The 20,756-nt window shown below is 38.2% G+C and overlaps 1 protein-coding gene across 1 annotated transcript in view; it reads left to right on the forward strand.

Moving 5' to 3' along the window:
* Nucleotides 1-20,756, forward strand: part of LOC129105835 (CUB and sushi domain-containing protein 1-like) — a 357,039-nt gene that overhangs the window by 117,914 nt on the left and 218,369 nt on the right. The window contains exon 3 of the mRNA XM_054617046.1: nucleotides 9,407-9,519. Coding sequence (XP_054473021.1) covers nucleotides 9,407-9,519 — 113 coding nt within the window. The remainder of the gene's footprint in view (nucleotides 1-9,406; nucleotides 9,520-20,756) is intronic.

The following is a 20,756-nucleotide window of genomic DNA, read 5'->3' on the forward strand; positions in this document are numbered from 1 at the left end:
AGGAAATTCTGCTCATAGAAGCCAGTCTTGATAAATGTAGCTCCAAACCAGTGTCTGCACAACACACACCAAATAAAAATGCTAATTTATTGGAACCTTTTTCAAAATTTTAAAATGTATAGTTTGACCTTGGTGCTGTGTTCTTCTGAATATCGATTAAGGCTTATGATAAATGGAAGTTTAATAATGCTGGTTAAATCAAACACAAAATGCACAAATTTCCTTATTTATGTTTCACTGAATAAACTCACATAAAAATAGAGCTCACTGTCTTCTCAATCATCCTCCATTGCTTCTCCTTAACAGCTTAGCTTAGGAATTAGTGATTGTTTTATATGAATGTGCAAGTCAACATGCCATAGATTGTCTATGTATTGTTTCTTTAGTATATAAGTTTATAAAGAGTGGATTGTCTCTGTCAATTATGTGATTGTTTATCTGCTAAAATGCACAACAGTTTAGATTGATATGTGCACTCATTTTTGTATCACACCTGTATACATACACACTAACACACACACATGCCTCGCACTCTGGTAGATAGACAGCTTCACAGACAGTGAGGGGGTGGGTGAGATTCCTGGTTTAAGCACAGTATAAGGGGATTGCACAGCAGGGTACTGCTTGGGGACACCAGGAAATCAGCAGGGTTTTTACCCTCTCATCGTACAAATCAAATGCCACCCACTGCCAAAGTGCCCTAGAGCAAGGCATTCAACTGTGCACAACAGTGCAGCAGTAGATCTGTGTGATCCTGTGTGTACCTCTCACTTCCCGTGATTTTACCCCGTTTGTATGTCTGTGTGTTTGTATGTGTGAATGAGTTTATGTATCTCGTACGTAGAACATACATTCACAGAGGCAAAGGAAGTGTAATTTCTCCTCAGAATAAGATTTACTTATCTCTCTCTTTTCTCTGCATGCCATGTGGTCAAACCTGTAAAAAATAAATCCCTCATTAAATCTCAATTTCAACTTCTTCTCTTCTCTTCCAGAAACACATACAAAACAGTATCTCCATCATACTTTAAAGCCAGTATTAAATGTGTTACTTAAATAATTAGCTTAAGGCTAGAGTATCTAGCCTTGGGTATGCTTCCAAATAGTCCCAGAGATCTGCAATTTATGCCAGAGAAGTAATTATCCACAAATACAACTTAATATCTTCTTTAAATGCTGCACATAATAAGTGGTTGGAAAAGTAGACATTTACTGCATTATTTTGTATTCATATTGTAAATTGGTGCAAACCTTATTTCTAAAAAAAAAAAGGTGCCAAATGTCCTTGTATTTAGTTCGCCCTATGCATTTAAAAAAAAAAAAAATAACATAAAAAAAATCATCCAGTGGATTTAAAGTTGGAGCTACAAGGGTTCCAAATGACTACGGTAGTATGTATTAAGTGTTAACACAGGGAGAAAAAGAAAAAAATGCCCACCTTGCCTAAGGCCATTCTCATTTTTTTCCCTTTAGCAGCACGTAGAGAGAAAATAACCTTGCGGTGTTTTCCGTATCCCTGTTTGGCTTCATAAATTTCCAAAAATTCCCTCCTCTGTTCCAGGATATTTATGCGGTACAGATTTGTACCACCACTGTTAACAGATGCAGCATTATTTTCCCCAACATACTGTCTACAGTTTGGACAGGAAACCCCACCAACTAATCCTGTAATTTAAAATAAATGTCCATCTTTGTGTCCAAAGCTTGTTTTCTGCCATTTTTCTTTTGCTGTTTTTATATGATAGCAAAAATCCTCTCTCCTGAAAAATAAGATTGGTCATTGTTGTCACTATTTTCACCTCTTTTCAAGATGTCTTCCATCATCTACTCACTGCCTTTTCTTTCTCTTGCTCACTTTCTTCTCCACAACAAGCACTTCTTGTCTATCCATTTACACCAAGCTGTGTTGTGCCACTGATAGACTAGTGTTCCATCAGACAGACTGAAAAAATGAATTACACTCCCAGAATGACAGCTTGAAACAAATAGTTTCAGCCAGGGGCATACATCTACTGTACAAGTCTGAGGTCTATCTCGTGCTGGCAAGAAGAAGCCAAATGCTCTGCAAGATGGAAAAGAGTAATATTAGTTTCATGAGGTTATGTTGGTCTTGTCTCTGGTTAGCATGTGACAGATTGTTTCTCTACATGTCAGAGCCAGTAGATAAACGAGGAACCAAGGATAAAAATGACTGCCATCTCTCAGCTTTTCCAAAAAGAAGAAAGCTGCTCTTATTCCCTTGTGGACGGTCATGTGATTTTACATTTGCTGAATGGACTTTGTATTGTTTTCATAGCTCCAGTGGTCATGGATTTTACTGAGTTAATGTATGTTTAGTTGAAACCTAAGTGTTTCAGTAGGCTAAGTAACCACATTTAATGATATCGCACAGTTATGGAGCATTTAGAAATCCCAGCTGCTTTGACCATCTGACTCATTTTCTGGGGAAAATTATAAAATGTAAAAACATTTTTCAAATAAAATGTGACTCATAACTCTTTAAAACCATCAACACTTCAAAGTGGATTTTAGTCGTACTTCTTCAGTAACAACTTTGGATTTATCACACCTTTTGAAAAACAAACCAGAAAATAATTAGATTTTTAGGGCTCTGGGAGCATCCTGCCTTAGTCATGATGAGTCATTGGAAAGATATGCTTTGACATGGACAGGGGAAATCTGGTCTATTTTTCCACTTCATTTAGCCCTCATGTTCTACACCTGTGAGCTTCCCATCATAGCCGTCTATTGTTCCAGCTTCACCAGAGTGGCTGGAGGTCAAGTTCCTTGGTCAAGCACATTATAATGGTCACTGAATAAGTCTCTTCTTTACTTCCCCTGTCAGGATTTCCCCTTCTGGCCAGTGGATTTTAACTGACAACTGCCTGTTCACAAGCTTTCTCCGAGCCTGTGAGGTCTTTAAATCCCCCGGCTGCAAACATCAGTCCTAATTTTGCCTTGTTAAGGTGTGATTGATATAGGTTGTCATGGCCAACGCTAGAAAACAGTGGATGAAACCTGAGGAAAAAGTGTTGAATCCATATAAATAAATAAATCCATAAAGAGAAGAGAGGAGGGATCGACATTAAACGTCAATAGTTCAATACCACATTACTTACCATGAACAAATAAGACCATCAAAGTGAAAACCAGCAGCCTTTGCAGGTCTTTTAATGCAGGATTTTTCGTGTATGTCAGCAGGTTTGATTTACATTACATTACATTACAGTCATTTAGCAGACACTTTTATCCAAAGCGACTTACAATCAGTAATATATATATTACATATCATTCACCCATTCACACACTGATGACAGGCTACCATGCAAGGTGCCACCATCAGACTCTAACTAACATTCATGCAACATCCAGTCCACACCGATGGCAAGCCTTCGGGAGCAACTTGGGGTTAAGTGTCTTGCCCAAGGACACATCGACTGCCGAAGCCGGGTATCGAACCACCGACCCTCTGATTGGAGAACTACCTTGCTCTCCACTACGCCACAGCCGCCCATTTCACCGAAATGCTTTATGACAACAGCAAAAAATGTTCTGGTCATACAAAACCTGAGTGAGAAGGCTATATTTGTATTGTGTAGAATGGATACTAATATTTTTTTTATAACTAAATTAAACATTTATGTTTTTTTAAAATGGTTAATTTGCTTTATTTCCATGCTCCCTATTCACCTGAAATGGAACAAAGCCTCTGAGCTAGTACAGATAGCCGATTGAGTCTGCCTCCACACCCACATGGCATACTCCTCTCACTGCAATATACATCCATCGCAGCCTTTTAATCATGGTGTGTTCTTAAGCCTTCAGTGCTCTGCTCAATCTCTTGCTTCATGCCTGCTGCCACATAACTCACCTGAAAGCAAATGTATGCTGTCAGTAGCTACTACTGCTGTCACCGCTGCTACTGATGTGCATAGAGTCTCAAAAGCCTCACCTCCACCTTCACATCCCCCAGGCTCTGAGTCTTCCCTTATTGGGGAAAATAGTATCCTTATTCCCCACTCCCTCCTTAGGCTTTTCTTGAGGGCATCTATTCCACATGAGTTGACTCAGTAAAATACAGTGGAAAAAATACAGCAGAAAAATGTCTCAACCAACTTTGAAAAGCTGACTTATTGAAATGTTGTGCTTGGTGGGCCACTTGTAAGCCAAATTTACTAGAAAATTGCAACGACATGCTAAAGGTCATCAAGCTTTTGATCTAGTTATACATTTGCAGATTAGAAAGTCAACATTGTATTGGGTTGCTTTAAATAACTTCTACTGAAATTATGAAATGAGGAGTGTGTTAAAGTAAATGATCAATATATTTGACAATAAAAACACAAATGACTTCACACCACCACAATCCTGTCTGTGAATCCCATTGTAACAATAATAATAACTCTTTTTTTTTCGGTGATTCATTTCCCGGATCTCCTGCTAGGCCTCCTTAATCATTTCAAACCACACCAATTGCATTATTTTGAGAGACCAACTCGTTAACATTTACATTTCAATTTATTTTCCATGTCTATTCTATGGACGAATGGTCATTGGTAATGACAATAACACTGATGCTATTTCCCAATCCTACTATATGCCTTTTTACTGTAGTACTCTCCAATCTAAACAGGAATCCTAGTGTTATAAGAGCCTGTCATATATACGGATACAGATGTGCAGTCGGACAGATGGAAGGAGCAAACAGAAAAACAAACAGGCAAGCTGGCTGGGTGGTCGGTTGACTGTGAAGACTGGCTGTCTGGGATCACTGAGTGGCTGCCTGATTACATAAGCTGGTTGACTGTTTGGACAGTTGACCATTGGATGAACATCCCGGCTCGCTTATTTTTGTATAAATGTCAAACAGCTGTAGGATCAGTGTGCTGGCCTGATTGTGAGGGAGAGCGAGATGGAGAGAAAGCAGGGAGAGGAGGAGACGCTTCAGACGGAGAGAGAGAGAAGGACACAGAGAGAGAAACAGAGCTAGACAGGGATATAGAATCATGTCGGTCCATCAGTACAGTGACAGCTAGACGATTACTGCTCATTACTTCTTTGACTGACTGATTTGATGTGTGTGTGTGTGTGTGTGTGTGTGTGTGTGTGTGTGTGTGTGTGTGTGTGTGTGTGTGTGTGTGTGTGTGTGTGTGTGTGTGTGTGTGTTACAGCACCATTTTATTCCCAGAGACAGACAGAAAATGGGATGATAATGCTTAGGTTTGAATATACACAACTTCATGTGTACATTATGCAAAGCTTATGGTGATTTACAACCGTTCATTTGTGCTTATAAGGAATATTCCAACGCAACATGTTTTTTCTAATCAATACATAATTAATTGTTTGAGCTAAATATTCATCTAGGCTGATGCCAGAGTTTCTTTAAAGGCCTTCAAAAACACAATTATCTCTGCAGTTTTCAGTAGCAGCCATGGTTGCTCCATAATTCAGCCAGATGAATAGAAGCCCCATAGATACCCACCAACCACTCCTTAAATCTCAGACCAAAGTCAACAATTAACCTTGGCCCAAGAACAAATGGTCTTGAAAGTTCATAGGCTCATGAAAAAAAAAAAAAGGAAGGAGCAAACATTATCATAATAATTACTTATATCCACGTCACTTGGTTTACATTTAATTATTGAGTGGTGAAATATTCATGTGAGCATGCAACTGCTGTCCCCTTTGGGATGCCAAGGTGATTTATTATAGCCTTTGACCTGGCAATACTCTGTCTGGTTGAGAACAATAGAAGGATAATAGAAAATGGAACACACAGCCTGAAAAATTTGACAATGTCACACTACCAAAGAATGAAATGCCAATCACATGTAATCCATAGAATGAAAATATAAAGTATATATAAATTGCTTAAGAACAAAAAAATGAATGAGATGGGATGGATGAGGCTATGGCTGGATTATTTGCAAATATCAAAATATAATTGACCAAATACCTCAATATTGATATTGAGACAATATTGTATGGTTGACCATTGGTGCTTTCACAAAATAAAAAAACATCTCTTGAAAATCACTATGACAAAACCAGGGAAAGACAACGCTAATGCCACATTACAAAGTAAAGATATATTTAAAAATCTAAGACGTTATCTAGTTGCATATCACTATATTAATATAATTACATTTTTTGCCCATCCTTGGATGAGGGTTTATGTAAATTTCAAGTGGATATATCTTTTTTTACTATAAAATATTTAGCAGCTACACAGGTGAAATGAGTTATTAATTAATACAACTTGAGATCTTCTAAAAATGTAAATGCAGTTTTGTAGAATAATTGCTAATAATTATTAAAAGTTTAACTCAATGTTTTTTTTTAAGTTTACTCACAGAAATGGCAAAGCTATTAGCATGCCCTTTCCTCTACTGGTATATCCAGCGCACAACATGTAATTAGCTTAGCCACAGGGACCTGAACGCTCCGTCTCAAAAAATCATCTAACAGCCAAAATAACCCAGCAGTTCAATTACTGGCTCAGTAATCAAACTTCATACAAATTGAAAAAAAGGAAAAATAGGTGTCAGACACTGTTGTGGCTAAGTAAAGAAAATATCTTATTTACACCTATTAGAGGCAAAGCCTTTTTCCTCCTCCTCAATTCTCGCGTCTCACCACACACCTTTCCGTTCTGTTCTTCCATTTCCTCTCTCTCCTCTTTCGCCTCCATCTCTCTTTCTGTTTGTCACTTTTCGTCTGCTTCCGACATCCATTCTTGTCTGTCCTCCGTGTCCTTGCTTTGAGGCCAGATAATTAAAATTATTCATTTTTCACCGTGCTCTGTTTTTCACTGTCCCTTTTGGTTAAGTGGCTCACACTTTTTTTGTCTATCCACCTTTCTTTCCCTTTGGCTTTATCCAAATAATTATTTCCTCTTTTCCACATCTCACTTTCATATCTCTTTTTTTGGTGTTTCTCCCAAGCCCACCTGTCAGTTGACCGAGCAGACCTTTCAAATGATGAAAAAAAATCTGTAGAAAATAACTGCCACTAATATAGAAACTAAATTAACTGTTGTCATGACTTGATTACATCAGCTCTTGAACCCTGTGTTATTGTTTGTATTTCTTTTCACTTTATTTTTCCCTTTACTTGCATTTTACAGTTTTTTTCTCTCTTCATCTTTCACTATTGCATACTTTTGAGTTTAGAGATCCAAGGATAATTGATTGAACACAACATATGTCCAATCATTGTTCTCCTGATTTGATATATCAAGAGCTACTTGACTCTGCACTTAGGTTTGCTCGCCTCATGAACACTGAAAAGTAAAATGGTGTCACTTAATGCTTATTCATTTCCTGCCCTGCTTGAACAGTGGCACAATTAAATGGAAATGGGAAATAATACGAAGCATGCAGTACCAGTCAAAAGTTTGGACACACCTTCTCATTCAACTACTTTGAAGAATCTAAAATATAAAACATATTCTGGTTTGTTGAGCATTTGTTTGTTTACCACATAATTCCATATGTGTTCCTTCATAGTTTGGATGTCTTCAATATTAATCTACAATGTAGAAAAAAGAAAAAAAAAGACAGAAAGAAAAAACATTGAATGAGAAGGTGTCCAAACTTTTGACTGGTACTGTAAATAAAAACAACTGGAAAAATATTAAAAGTTATTTTATAACTGCTATTTTCTGTTCACCTATTTTTGTCGCTGCTTGTTTGGGTCTGGTCACAGTGGCAGAAGGTAAATCAAGGTTGCCAAGAGTCCCTCAGAGTACCTCATTCATGTTCTGCACCTCTTCTTGGGGGAGACCCAGCGTTCCCAGGCCAGGTAGAAAACTCCCTCCAGTGGGTTCTTTTTCTGCCCCAAGGTCTCCTCCAAGTCACATGTGTCAGGAATAAATCCACAGAGAGTTATCCATGGGTATTCTGACCAGATTTTAAAATCATTTCAGCTGGCACTTTTCAATACAATTTAGCAGTGGTTCTAGTGGTATTTTGGCCCCCGGCAGGTGTTCAGCCTTTCTACCCAGAGCTTTGGGGGGAGGATTTGGGCTTTGGACACTGTAGATATACTGGGAACATGATAACTTCACCCTCAAATTCACAAGATACTTACAGTCCTTCATTTTGAGTCACACTGTGTGTGTCGTAATCCCAGCTTCTCTGTGCTTTGTTTACATAGCTTCTGTGCCTTTTAGTGCATGTGAGTGTGCTCCACTGGCTAACTCATTGGGTTTGGGTTGCATTTTATTTTTGCTGCACCAAAGTTTTTACTCTTTGCAGCTGCAATTTAAGATTTTGTTTTTGATGCACTGTATGATATTGAGTATTTGTGGAGCTTTAGAAGCCTATCTTAAAGTTACAATGAGTTACTTTCAACTGGTTATGAAACAATCTCAATATAATACTGATTCCTCTATATGACCTACATAGGTAAACAAGACCATCAAGAGAAGATTGGTTAGTTATTCTCAATGCTTGTTATCGGAGCCATCGGGGCAGACTGTCAGACACTGTTGCAGTAAAATGAGGTGGTGCTCAGAAAACACTACCATTTCTGTCCACAAGGACAGAAAGAAATCAACCCAAAATGAAAGTTACTTGTAGTAGCTTTAAGCTGCATCTCTGTCTACTGTATTTCTATACTTATGAAAGTGCAGCAAGTTAATTTATTTAGCTCACATTGACCTTGGAAGTGATTTCCCATGCCAGAACCTCCAGTCATACTATAAATACCTCATATTAGTTTCTCCATTGTATGTTCCTTAATTATTTAAACACTTTAATCTACATTATGTTGGCTTCATTATGTACAGTAGGCAATTCAATACACTGTTAATCTTTTTGAATTTCAGCTTTGTGTTAAGTCCTCCCTTTTATCCTCCCTTAATTGTTGAACCATTACCTCTGAATTTAGAATTAAGGGGCTGTTTCAGCTCAACCCAAACCTGTAATTAAGCGCTCACCTTGCTGTATCAGGGTCAAACAACACCAGACTTTTCATATCACATTAGTTTCACTTTAAAATTGTAAATAATTTAATTGCAGAATGTTTTTATTTGGGATTTCCATTCTGTATTTCAGAGTGTCTGTGCTCACAGCATGGTTGGTTATCATGAATAGTGGATCTTGATCACTGTGTGCACTCTTTTTCTTTAAAAAAAGAAAGACAGCTGACCTAAGAGTAGTGCAGAGTCAGGGTTACATAAAGTAGACGGCCTCAGAGGGACCTTAGAGCAGGAATCTCTATGACTTCAGGTCTGTGGGCCTTAACCACAACATTAAATCTGAACACAATTATATTTTACTGTCACCTAATGTGTGTATTTTGCTATATCTCATGTGTGATATTGCCTTATTGTTTGTTTTAAAAGTCAACAGTCAACTGTCTTGCTGTGTTTCAGAGACATTTTCTTTTTGTCTTTCAGGTTGTCAGGATTCATGCTGCCCTCCCCTATAGTCAGCAGTGGATCTATATTGGCCTTGTGGTTTACCACAGACTTTGCCGTCAGTGCACAGGGTTTCAGAGCTGTATATGAAGGTAAGGCAATGTGTGAATGCACATAGTGATGTTTGAGTGCTGGCCCTGATGTACAGACAATTGCTGAGTTAGTTGTGATGTCTTGCAAGGTGGTCGAATTGATTTTTTACGAAAGTCTGTTTATAACATTGAGCTTTAAGGAAGTTCAGTCGGGAACACTCACATCACAGATTTTTATCCATTTTATTGCAACAATGGAAATACAGTTATACTCTTAAAATGCTCCCTGGATTGGCAAAGCAGCTACTAAGCCAAAACAGGGAGCACCATGCGTAGACCCCCGGGTATACAGAAATTAGCCCAAGGTGAGACTTTAAATTCCATTTCAACCATTTGTAATGCAAGATGAACTCTGAACAAAAAAGGGTGGAGGCTAGGGTGGAGGAGGCAAAGCTTTGCCAGCAGTACGGTCTGTCACAGTGTTGGTGTAGCAAGGATCAGTGAGAAAGGAGTCATATTTAAATTAACTGTCTTTAGGTGAGAGTGGGCTGTGATTGGTGTGCGGCCGATTAGAAGCAATGATTCAATCGGTTGGCTGTCAGCTGGTTACAGCTGGGGTGTATGACTTCCGTGTCCTGCATGAACTAACGCGATGCTTCATTTCATTAAAGGCTCAGTGTGTAACATTTAGCGGCATCTAGTGGTGTGTTGCAGATTGTAAGCAGCTAAATACCCCTCAGTTTACCCTGCCTTACCAAGCGTGTTGGAGAACTATGGTGGCCTTCAGGTATGGATAGGTATTTATAGGATTTTAGTGCAACTAGAAGCTATTCTTATCAATACTCTGCTTTTCTACATGAATATAATAATAGTTTTTAAAAACATAAATAGAATCTAAAAAAAACAATAAATACAGAACACAATTTTATTTTATATTTAAACTAAAAATATTGTTTATAGAGCAGCTATATGTTTACAACAACAAAGTCACTATATAAAGTAATCGATATGCACTCTGCTAGCTCGCAGACCAAAAGCTGTGCTCTTGGTCACCCATTTGAGACTACCGTAACGTATACATGTATGTACATGTTCTGCATTCACGGGGTACTGTATTTTTATTTCTACATCGAGAGATCCCTGTTCAGTGTTTGTTGCATTGACTTCCTGGCTGCATGTTGTTTTGCTGTGCGTCTTGCGTGTTGGTTATTCAGGTAGTATAAGACCGCTCCATGTCTGCATGCCTGTTGTTAAGTGACACACATTCTAAGCCTGACCTTTTGAAGATGCACACACACACACACACACAAATACACACACACACACACACACACACACACACACACACACACACACACACACACACACACACACACACACACACACACACACACACACACACACACACACTTTGTTCCATTACGCTTGCATAACAGTTCATCTATGAATCATGAACTCTAAATATCAAAGAGAAACTCAAGAGACCAAATGTACACTCGTAGTTTGAGTGTGTTTCATCTTTATCAATCTATGTATACTGCATTTTGTCTGATGAGTCTGTGTGTATATTCCTGGAGGTGTGTCGTTCATGTGTTTGTACATGTTAAAAAGAAACCTGACAGCCATAAAACCTGTTTCCAGGAAGTGACAGGAAGTATTTTGTCTTTAATTTTTTCCATTGTTCCGTTTCCCATCTGTGGGGACCCTTAAGTGTGTTTGTTGCCTCAGGAGTGACTATGAGTGAGTTTATGTGAATGTGTATCAGGTTTGTGAATGTGTGTGCAACTGACAGGTCTTTCTGCTAATGTCTTTTTTTGTGTTTCTGCGTCTCGCATTGATGTCCTAGACTTCAAACATTGATTCATGATTGTGTGTGTGTGTGTGTGTGTGTGTGTGTGTGTGTGTGTGTGTGTGTGTGTGTGTGTGTGTGTGTGTGTGTGTGTGTGTGTGTGTTGACAATATATGTGTATTGTGAATTGCTTGTGTGTCTAAAGAAAATGGCATTCATGCATCAAAACAAGGCATGACATTTATTAAATGTTTTGTTTTTTTGTGTATACGAGATCAGCAAGTTCCAACTAACTGCCTGGCTGCCTGCTTTATCTTCATGTCTGAAGGCATTACTGGAGCTTTTTGATAGCCAAGACAAATATATGAGAGAGTGAACATTAGTAATAATAATGGGTAAAAACTAAGAACTAATTAAATCAATAAATTAATAAAAATGCATGTGCATTACAGATTGATTCAATATAGATGTAAGAAGTCAGGGTAGTCTCTCAGCAGGATATTAGAGAAAGATAAACTGTGACAATAATAACTTTGGGTCTGTTATATGTGCAATAATATATGAAAATGAACATTTTGAGTCAAGCTAATGTAGTTTTCTGTTAAAATAATTATATATCACAAATGTCACATTTCAATCAACAAACAATTATCACCTGGCATATCCTTTTGCACATGTAATGCAATTTACCGACACAAAGTTATGGTGTATTGAAAAGGTAATTGCATGGTTAACATAATACGTTGAGAGATCAAATATTAATCATTTGTGCATCCCAAATTTTCAGACGAGAGGTTTTAGGGAGTGCTTCTGACATTGCAACTTTAACCACACTTTAAAGATAACACTTAAATATTCCTTTTAACTTAGTCCACTAATACCATCCAAGTTCTGACTTTTATGACTCGTGAAACGAGAACATTTTTGAGCTGTATGCTCAAGTTGTTCGGACCGCAGAAGGACACAGATTTTTGGGGGATTTTAAACAAAGTGAGAAGCAACTCTGTGACTGTAATCCGGAGCAGATCCAACATGCAGCTCTAATGTGGAAGTCTTGTAAGAATCTGCAGAGTTAGACGGGCAAAAGTTTTCCATCCTACCCAGAAAAACAGTAGGGCCACCTACGATGTTAGGATCCTGAGTGGAATATTTGATGTGATTATAATTTTAGCAGTATTCATGTTCACTGGAGGGAAAGTTTTACTGTGCTTATTGACCTCTATGCTCTTGTATTTGTTCTTTGACCTCTATCTCTGTTAAGCTATGTAAAGCAGGAGACATTTCACATATTTTGCATTCATAGCTTATGTGAATACTGTAAAGAAATTATCATAAAAATACTTGGGTATTGGTTTCAGGGTCAGGAACTTGAATTCATAACCATTTGCGATCTGAAGTCTCATCACATAGTACACCTTTATCCCGCTCCCAACTCCCTTGTAGATTTGACAAGTTGACAGTGAACACATCATGGTCTAGGTCTAAGGTCCACGAGGGCACGTCCATAGGTCCACGAGGGGGACATTTGGGTTCAGTCATACATGGTTACAGTCTACAAATCCCTAAACTGACACTTCCCTTCTGTGCCTGTGATCTTTGAAGTTACTCTCAAAGAAATCTGTTTTTCATAGTTTTGTTCTCCCTGTACAATAGTAAATCAAATGTCTTAGCTTTCAGTGTTTTTATTTGTGTTTTTGATGATGAGTTATCCTTAAAGACAAACTCTCTGATTTTGCTTTAGAGTCTAAAACCGTACCCATATCCCAGAACCTCTCCCTAGCTTACTGTTGATGTTTTGCTGTGACTCTCATCTTTAATGGCTGTGTCTTTGTGTTTTGGCTGTTTTCCCTGATGTCGTTATGGCTTCATGCTGCAGTCAAATGTCCCTGTGGAATAATAATAAAAAAAGAACAAACAGAAGAAATATCATAACTGAACTCTTCAGAGCTGATTTAGCCAAATAACGTTTTTCCAATTAAAAAAATATTATTATTCATTCATAATTACACAATCCCAATATATTCTTTCCCTTTTTCTCTGTCCTCCTCTTTTTCTCTGGCGCCGTTCTTTTCAACAAATTCAAGCTAACAAAGAATCTATTCGGCCCTGTCCTTTTTATTGTCCTTAACAACCTGTCTCCCCTGTCTCTCTGTAAGCCCCTCTCTGTTAACATAACCAGTTAACAAATCTTTTCTCTGTTCTATCCTTTTATTAAAGGAAACCAAATTGAACTATAAGTCTGAACACATAGCTAACTGATAAGAGTCGCCACAGAGAGGGATGGATGGAGAGAAAGAAAGAAAGAGGGAGGTTGGGTCAAATGAAGCTATAAGTGGTGGAAAGTGAGGCCTTGCTGATAAAAAAAGCAAGTTTGCAAACCAGCTCTGCAGGACGAGATAATCATCAATTAATTTCCCCTGAAGCTGAGAGAGAGAGAGAGACATCATAAGGGGTAAAGAGAGAAACCGAAACCTAAAGAGAGAGAGGTGTGGAGAGAGATGGCAGGGGAGACTAAAGAGGGTTAAGTCATATACAAAGAAAGCTATCTGTATATTTAGTTTGTTGTCTTCACCACATTAGGTAATAATATAATAATCAATCCTTTATTAGGATCCACAGTGGGGAAATTTACAATTCTCTTCATTTAGCCAATCCCGGAGGAGCACCCGGGGAGCAACTTGGGGTTAGGTGTCTCGCTCAAGGTCACCTCGGCATGTTGACTGCAGAGGCCGGGGTTCGAACCACCAACCTTGTGGTTGCAGGACGAGCGCTCTACCTCGTGAGCCACAGCCGCCCACAAAGGTGTGTTAAGTTAAAGGAAAATAATTCAAGGTGGTCTTTTACTACCAGTGATGGCGTTTTGATGCCCTTTTGTTTTCAGATGCATTTGAGTCCTTGGTCACATGATATTCTTGCATCTCCCTCACCATCATCTCTGCCTGTTTCCGCTGCAAAAAAATTATAGAATAATTTCAAATATTTATATTTATTCCCATTGTGCTCAGGGATCATTTGGTGAGTGTATACTTTTACAGCAGCTTCATCAGGATTTGTTGTTTTTTGTTGGAGACAAGATTAAGCCCTGGGTTGTCCACTAGGACCCTCTCTCCACAATGTTTTGTGTTTTTTCATCTAAAAGATTCTTTGGTTCTTTGGTTTTCAGTCCTGCTGGAGCTGGGAGCTTTACATGTGTTTAGCACTCTTGGTACTAAATGCTAAAAGTTATTAATATTTCGAGTTTTAGTAAAAGATTGCCTGGCCTCAAATGAGTTTGCAATTGTCGCTAAGCAACTAGAAGCACTACCAGCACTTCCTTGGAGCATTTGTTAAGTGCTGCTACTTATAAAAAGAAACCCGGTTGAAACAAGGCCTTACTTTCTTGTTCACAATATTGACTGAACTGAAAAAAGGGAAAAACTGTCAGTATTTTGAATAAATTGAGCTCCTTTTAAAAAAATTAAATTAAAAAATTGGTTAAAATTGTTGGTAAACTTGTATCAGAGCAGCTGTGTTGCTTTTGACTGACGTTATTTAAAATTATTGTTTAGTAGATTCAAGAGTTCAAGCAGGCGAGGCACCGTAGGCCAAATTATTGTTTTTTTATGCACTGATTTCAGTTTGAGATTTGGGACTATTTTGCTTCTACGAAATGTCCTCTACCAAACTAGTGCTAAGGAAACATCCAAAATACACATTTAGGTGTTGTTTTATTAGTCTGTTTATTTGTATCTGTACATTTCTCATAAATTCACCAAAATCTAGCATTATATAATGCATCATTTATCTATTTAAACATAACTTCATAAAACTTTTAAAAAATTGCGTATTATAAAAAATATCTATTAATTATTTCTTTTTAACCCTGTAATTTTAAAATGTGCATCTTTAGAAGCCATTTTCTCAAAAAAAAATTCTAATACTCCTTAGCCAGAAATCTCCATTAGTATTTTAGTTTAAAATAACAATGGACTAAAAATACAATACACATACAAATTGTGATATTTATTGTGTACTTGATGACAAACTGGCACTCCAGCAGTTGAGCTGTGTGTGGGTGTGTGTGTGCGCCCGCGCGTGAGAGAGAGAGACAGACAGAGAGAGAGAGAGAGAGAGAGAGAGAGAGAGAGAGTGTGTGATTATTTACTCCCAGCACAACCTTTAACTTTACCACTAAGTTGAAACATCATCTTCAAAGTCTCAACCTCACACACCCACTCTCCCCAAACACATACACACACACACGGACACACACACACGCACTCTGGGAGAAAGAGGCCAAGTGTATGTTTTTCATTCCCTAGGCTAGTTGCAGTGTTTCCTCTCCTGTTGAGGGACTTCTGTTAAAGGCACACACAAATACAGACTAAAGCACAAAACATATGTGCACACATGCATACACGGTGGTTGAAGATTACAAAGGGATCACTCTGGAAAAGCATTAGAGGGAGAATTAAGATAAGAAGATGTGAAAACAGAAGAGGAAGGAAAGAGAAAGGCAGGCCTGAATGTATGCCTGTTTCTGCATGTTCCAGCGCATGTGATACAGGTCACAACTATTTAGTTTTTTTCTCATTTACTGTTGTTATGGTAAATCTCAACCATGTCACCACCATGTATAGGTTATTATGGGGTGTCACTTTTACACTGCATTACAACATGTAATGTGTGAGTACCCATGCCTGAATGTGTGTATATCTGTAAAATTGCAGGAAGTTCCTCCCCTCTGGTGTTGGCATTTCCACTGTCTCTTTCTATTCCCCTCTCTCTCTCTCTCTCTCTCTCTCTCTCTCTCTCTCTCTCTCTCTCTCTCTCTCTCTCTCTCTCTCTCTCTCTCTCTTTCTATCCTTCTCTCTGCTGTGTAGACTGGTGTAGAATCCATTAGGAACACTTCTAGGAGCTTCCAAATCTTGCTGACTTGATGCAAGGCTTTGCACAGACTGTGGCAAGAGCCCCTTGTAGCCAGCAACCATTGGACGGGATGCAAAACGATCGCAGCCTCCTGCTTGGGGATTTGGGGTCCTTAGACATGATGTTACACATAAGAAAGATTTATTCATCTAGAGTTTTTTCCAATGCCTCTAGCCAGATAGTTTTTTTAGTGGTGCCTTCATTTCACAGTTTTGCCTTGCCAAATCTTAGAGGGCTACAAATGGCCATGTCACTACTGTAGATGGAGGTGTGACATAATATGAATATAAACAATGGGATTTTGGTAGACTGACTAAAAAGTATTTGGAGGATGATTTTCAAATATTAGGTTTCAGGTGGTTTTGATAATAAAGGCATGATGAACCACTAAATTATTGTACTATAGATGCATGTCAATTTATCCATTACTTAAACTGGCATTGATTCTGTCATAATTTTAGTTATTTACACTGAGTCATTCACACAAGTTTAGGTAGTTATTTGGTTAGCTGGTCCGTGGTGGGTAGGATGAATCTATCATAATTTGCCATCGTTCAAGACTCACATCAGAAATAAGAAGTGGTTTGAATCCATCAGAAAGCTCAAATAGACTGAGGGGGCTTAATCAATTATTACAGATACCGTTATAAGTAAAAAAAAATATATATATAAAGCAGTAGATTTTTGTTAGTGACAGGAGTTCCTGTGCAGATTACTTTTCAAAAAACACAAAAATAGACTTCCAACGTAAAGAAAAAACAGGTGTACTCCTGTTGAATGCTTTCTGTTTGGATTGTGTGGAAAAGCCGACAGGTCTACATGCACCGGACTAAAGCAAAGCACTGCTGTGGACGGGGGCAGCAGCAAAACATATTTTAGCCACCTAAGAAAGGCCCACCTAAAGAAAGCAAAGTGTGAGCTAAATTTATAATATTTCCAGGCCACCGGACTCCATTAACAAAAAATGTATAGATCTGTTCACCGTTGGAAAATATTCTAAATATGGAGCGCACTTATAATGTTATTGATTTTTTTTAAATGGACTTTCCTTTTTGGTGGCTAAAATACTTTTTGCTGCTGCTCCCGTGTACAGCAGTATAGGGGTTTGCTTCTGTGCCCGTACTCCTGTCTGTTTCTCTGAACTGAGGCCATGCTGACCTCCATCCCCTGTAGGACACACGGACTATGGATATTTACATCATACAGCCTCACTTCAAAACAGCCGAACCATCCCTTAAATGTTCACAGTATTCCGAGTTAAATCACAACCTCAAGTTATTTCTGCATGCTCCATCTCACATTGCACTTTGCATTTCCGAATCAATTTCATCACTTTTCACCACATGCTGTATTTGGCCATCTTTGCTGTTGTGATTTTCATGTTTGAATGACAGTCAACCAGCCTGTTAGGAGCCAAAGTGAAATCCAGTTTGCCAGCTTGCTAAATAAAGAACGATCAACCCGAAACTGCAGTAGGTTCAGTTATAAAGGTTCAGAGATTAGTGGCCAATGTGCTCAAGCTGTTCTTGTGTATCCATGAAGACAAATTTATTTTTAATATCTAAAACATGCTTTAACCATCTGCTCAAACCACCATTGGATAAAAGCAGTTTTGACTTGCATTATAAATCTTTTAAAGTCATTGTTTCCTAAACTTCACTTGTCATTATACTTTTGAATCTGTTTGGATAGTTTAATCAGCAGAAATGACCAGCTACATCTCTGTTTCTGAACACGCTGTGGCTGCTGATTTAGGAAAATGCCTGTGTTCTATGTTTAGCATTTATAGATCCACAATAATAACTGTTTTCATTAGGTCAGAAAATTATTGAGCTTGTAGATTTGGCTACATCAACACAGACTCAATTAATCTAAGTGAAAGTTAGAGGGTAAACAAGTCTCAGTCATTCCAAAGGCAAATAAATTCATTTGGATTTCCTTTTGATTAGCTTGTTGAGGAAATGGGTTGCATGTATACTGATGAAATGGGTTATATATACATGTAGATTATTAGCTGTTTGAAGTTGAAATGGTTTAGATTACTGAAATGAATGGGCTTGGCAATATGAAGGAAATTGCTTTGATGTATATAATAGGATGTCTTAAAGTAGAGCATGCATGCACACATACATGTAAATGAAAAAACATAATTTCAGGTGTTTAGTGTGTGCATGCTTTTATGAAATATAACCATACAATATCCCTTCATATAAGTGGAAATTATGCTGCTACCAACTGAGACAAATTATGCATAAAAATATAAAATGTCATTTTGTACCTTTTTGAAAAGTGTTGGGTTTTTTTCTCAGCAGGATATCAATGATTATGATTACGACTGGCATTCACTGCATTTCTATGTTACCAGTGCATAGCTTATTTTAGCTCGCTATCGACCTGTTATCCCCTGCTCCTATCAGTATCTGTGTGCCCTTCATTGAGAATAATAGGTTGGCAGGTTTAGTCAAAGCCAGTGGATTCAGCAGGGAAGCTTCTTAGAGCAAACACAGCAAATCATTAAAGGAAGGAAGGACTACTGGTGGATTTGTCAACTTGGATAGTCAGGTGCTGCTACATATTTATGTGTGTGTGTGTGTGTATGTGTGTGCTAGGGAGATAAAGAGAGCAAAAGAGCGAGAGGGAGAGAGGAAAGGGAGAAGCAGTCCGTTACACCATTAACCCATATTGACTGGAACGCCATAGGAAGCTCTTCACTGTGGGAGTGTGTTATATAACACTGTTGTTACTGACGCCAGCAGTAGTCAGCTACATCGATCGAAGCAGCAATGTCAACTACCCCGCTGTTTGTGTGTGTGTGTCTGTGTGTGGTGTGTGTGTGTCAATTGCTGGGGTTGCAGAGGTGCGTTCAAGGGTGATACCACTGTCATCAAAGCATGTTGTTGGAGCCAAGACACGCGCATCTGTACTCACACTCTCACCTGGAAAATGTTCAGCACATCCACAGTGTTGTTTTGTTTTTGGCTACTGGACAGCTCTTCTTGAGAGGCTAAAGATATCGGACCACATTTAGATATGAGTTAGGCATCCATAAAAAGAGAGTCTGCCAAATGATGTACATCAGCTTTTTCACCTCAGACTTATCTGAGGACTCAGACAGCTATTCAGATCTGGATCCTATATGCAGCACATAGTCCATTCCAAAAACTTTTTTTTTTTTTTAAATTACACACACAAGACTTCATCAAAACCACATAATGAAGAAAGAAATGTGATAGGAGAACAAGGGGCTTATACATCAGACCTCTTCTCAACATAAGGAGAAAACAGACAATAACAAAAAAGGAAAAAAAATAAATAAGAAAAACATGTAGCCATCCATTAATGTTCTTTTTCATCCAGCGTCCAACCAGAGAATAGGTCTGCAAGAGAGAAATAGTTTTACATCTCCAATGAATGTCTCCTTGTAATTATTTCCAACTTTTCCAAGTAATTCCGTTTCCTCCCTGGGAGAGTTGTAGCACATGCAACTGCTTCATAATTTAGCTTAAACTGGTCACTTCTTGTGCAAAAAAAAATAACTTTATTATTGTATACATTTCAATAGCTTTTAGGTTTGTCTTATGTTACATAAAAAGGAATGCAAGAACAGTAAAAGTATAGAAATAATCAATAATTGTTATGGAATTAGTAATGATGCACATTATGAATTCATATGAAAGGATTCTCTTTTTGTGTTTGAGAAACCTTTCATGGAATGTTCAGGCAATATTTCTCAGTGCAGATATGCATGCGACCACATATTACAATTCAGGTGGTTAACTATCCCTGGTATATATTTTTAAGCAACCGCATTGTTTAAATAATGGAGACCCAGCTCAAATTCCATGTATATTATTTTTGTTAACCATAGGGATGGATACCTTTAACCCTGTATACTATTTGTCATTTGTCATCCATCGTATTACGGTAAAGCTTCAGAACTCTTAAAAACTCAGGTATCATGGAACTATGTCCCACTGTCATGGGCTGCGTCCATAAAAATGTCTTTGAATTAGGACACATTTAGTGTATTTCATTCATGGCCCATCATTCAGGTTTGAGGGAGGTTCAGTGATTAGACATGGCGAGCCTCTCTAACCAGTAGTACTGCCACTGATGCAGCTCTAAATTAAGTCCTAGTCTTGGAGGACGTCCCACTTAGACTGGTCGGGTGGCATGCCTGCCATTAAAAACTGAAGTTGATAATTCATGAAGGGGATTACGTGTGGCTACATATGCTGTAGTGGTATTGATTTTTCTGCTCAACATTCTTCTGGAAATATTCAAAGTCACAGAGCTTATCTGTTGATCCAATGTCTGCCAGTTGAATCAAGAAAATGTTAATCACACATGTAAATTGAATATGTGTTAACAACATTTTCTGGCCGACCATCATAAGCAGTCTAACACACCACACATTGGGCATTTGATTATCACATTGCTGACCCAAGAGGTTTATGCTTCAGTGAACTTCATTTTGATATTTATCATAAATGGATTTTATCTTATACTGTGACATGGGACCCCCCAAGTTTAGGTTTTCTTATGGCAGTCCCTATCTTAAGTTACAATGCAGTCTAGTCCAGTTGCACTTTTAATAACC

Source organism: Anoplopoma fimbria, chromosome 2 (assembly GCF_027596085.1).
Source record: "Anoplopoma fimbria isolate UVic2021 breed Golden Eagle Sablefish chromosome 2, Afim_UVic_2022, whole genome shotgun sequence".
In the NCBI taxonomy this organism is placed as follows: Eukaryota; Metazoa; Chordata; class Actinopteri; order Perciformes; family Anoplopomatidae; genus Anoplopoma; species Anoplopoma fimbria.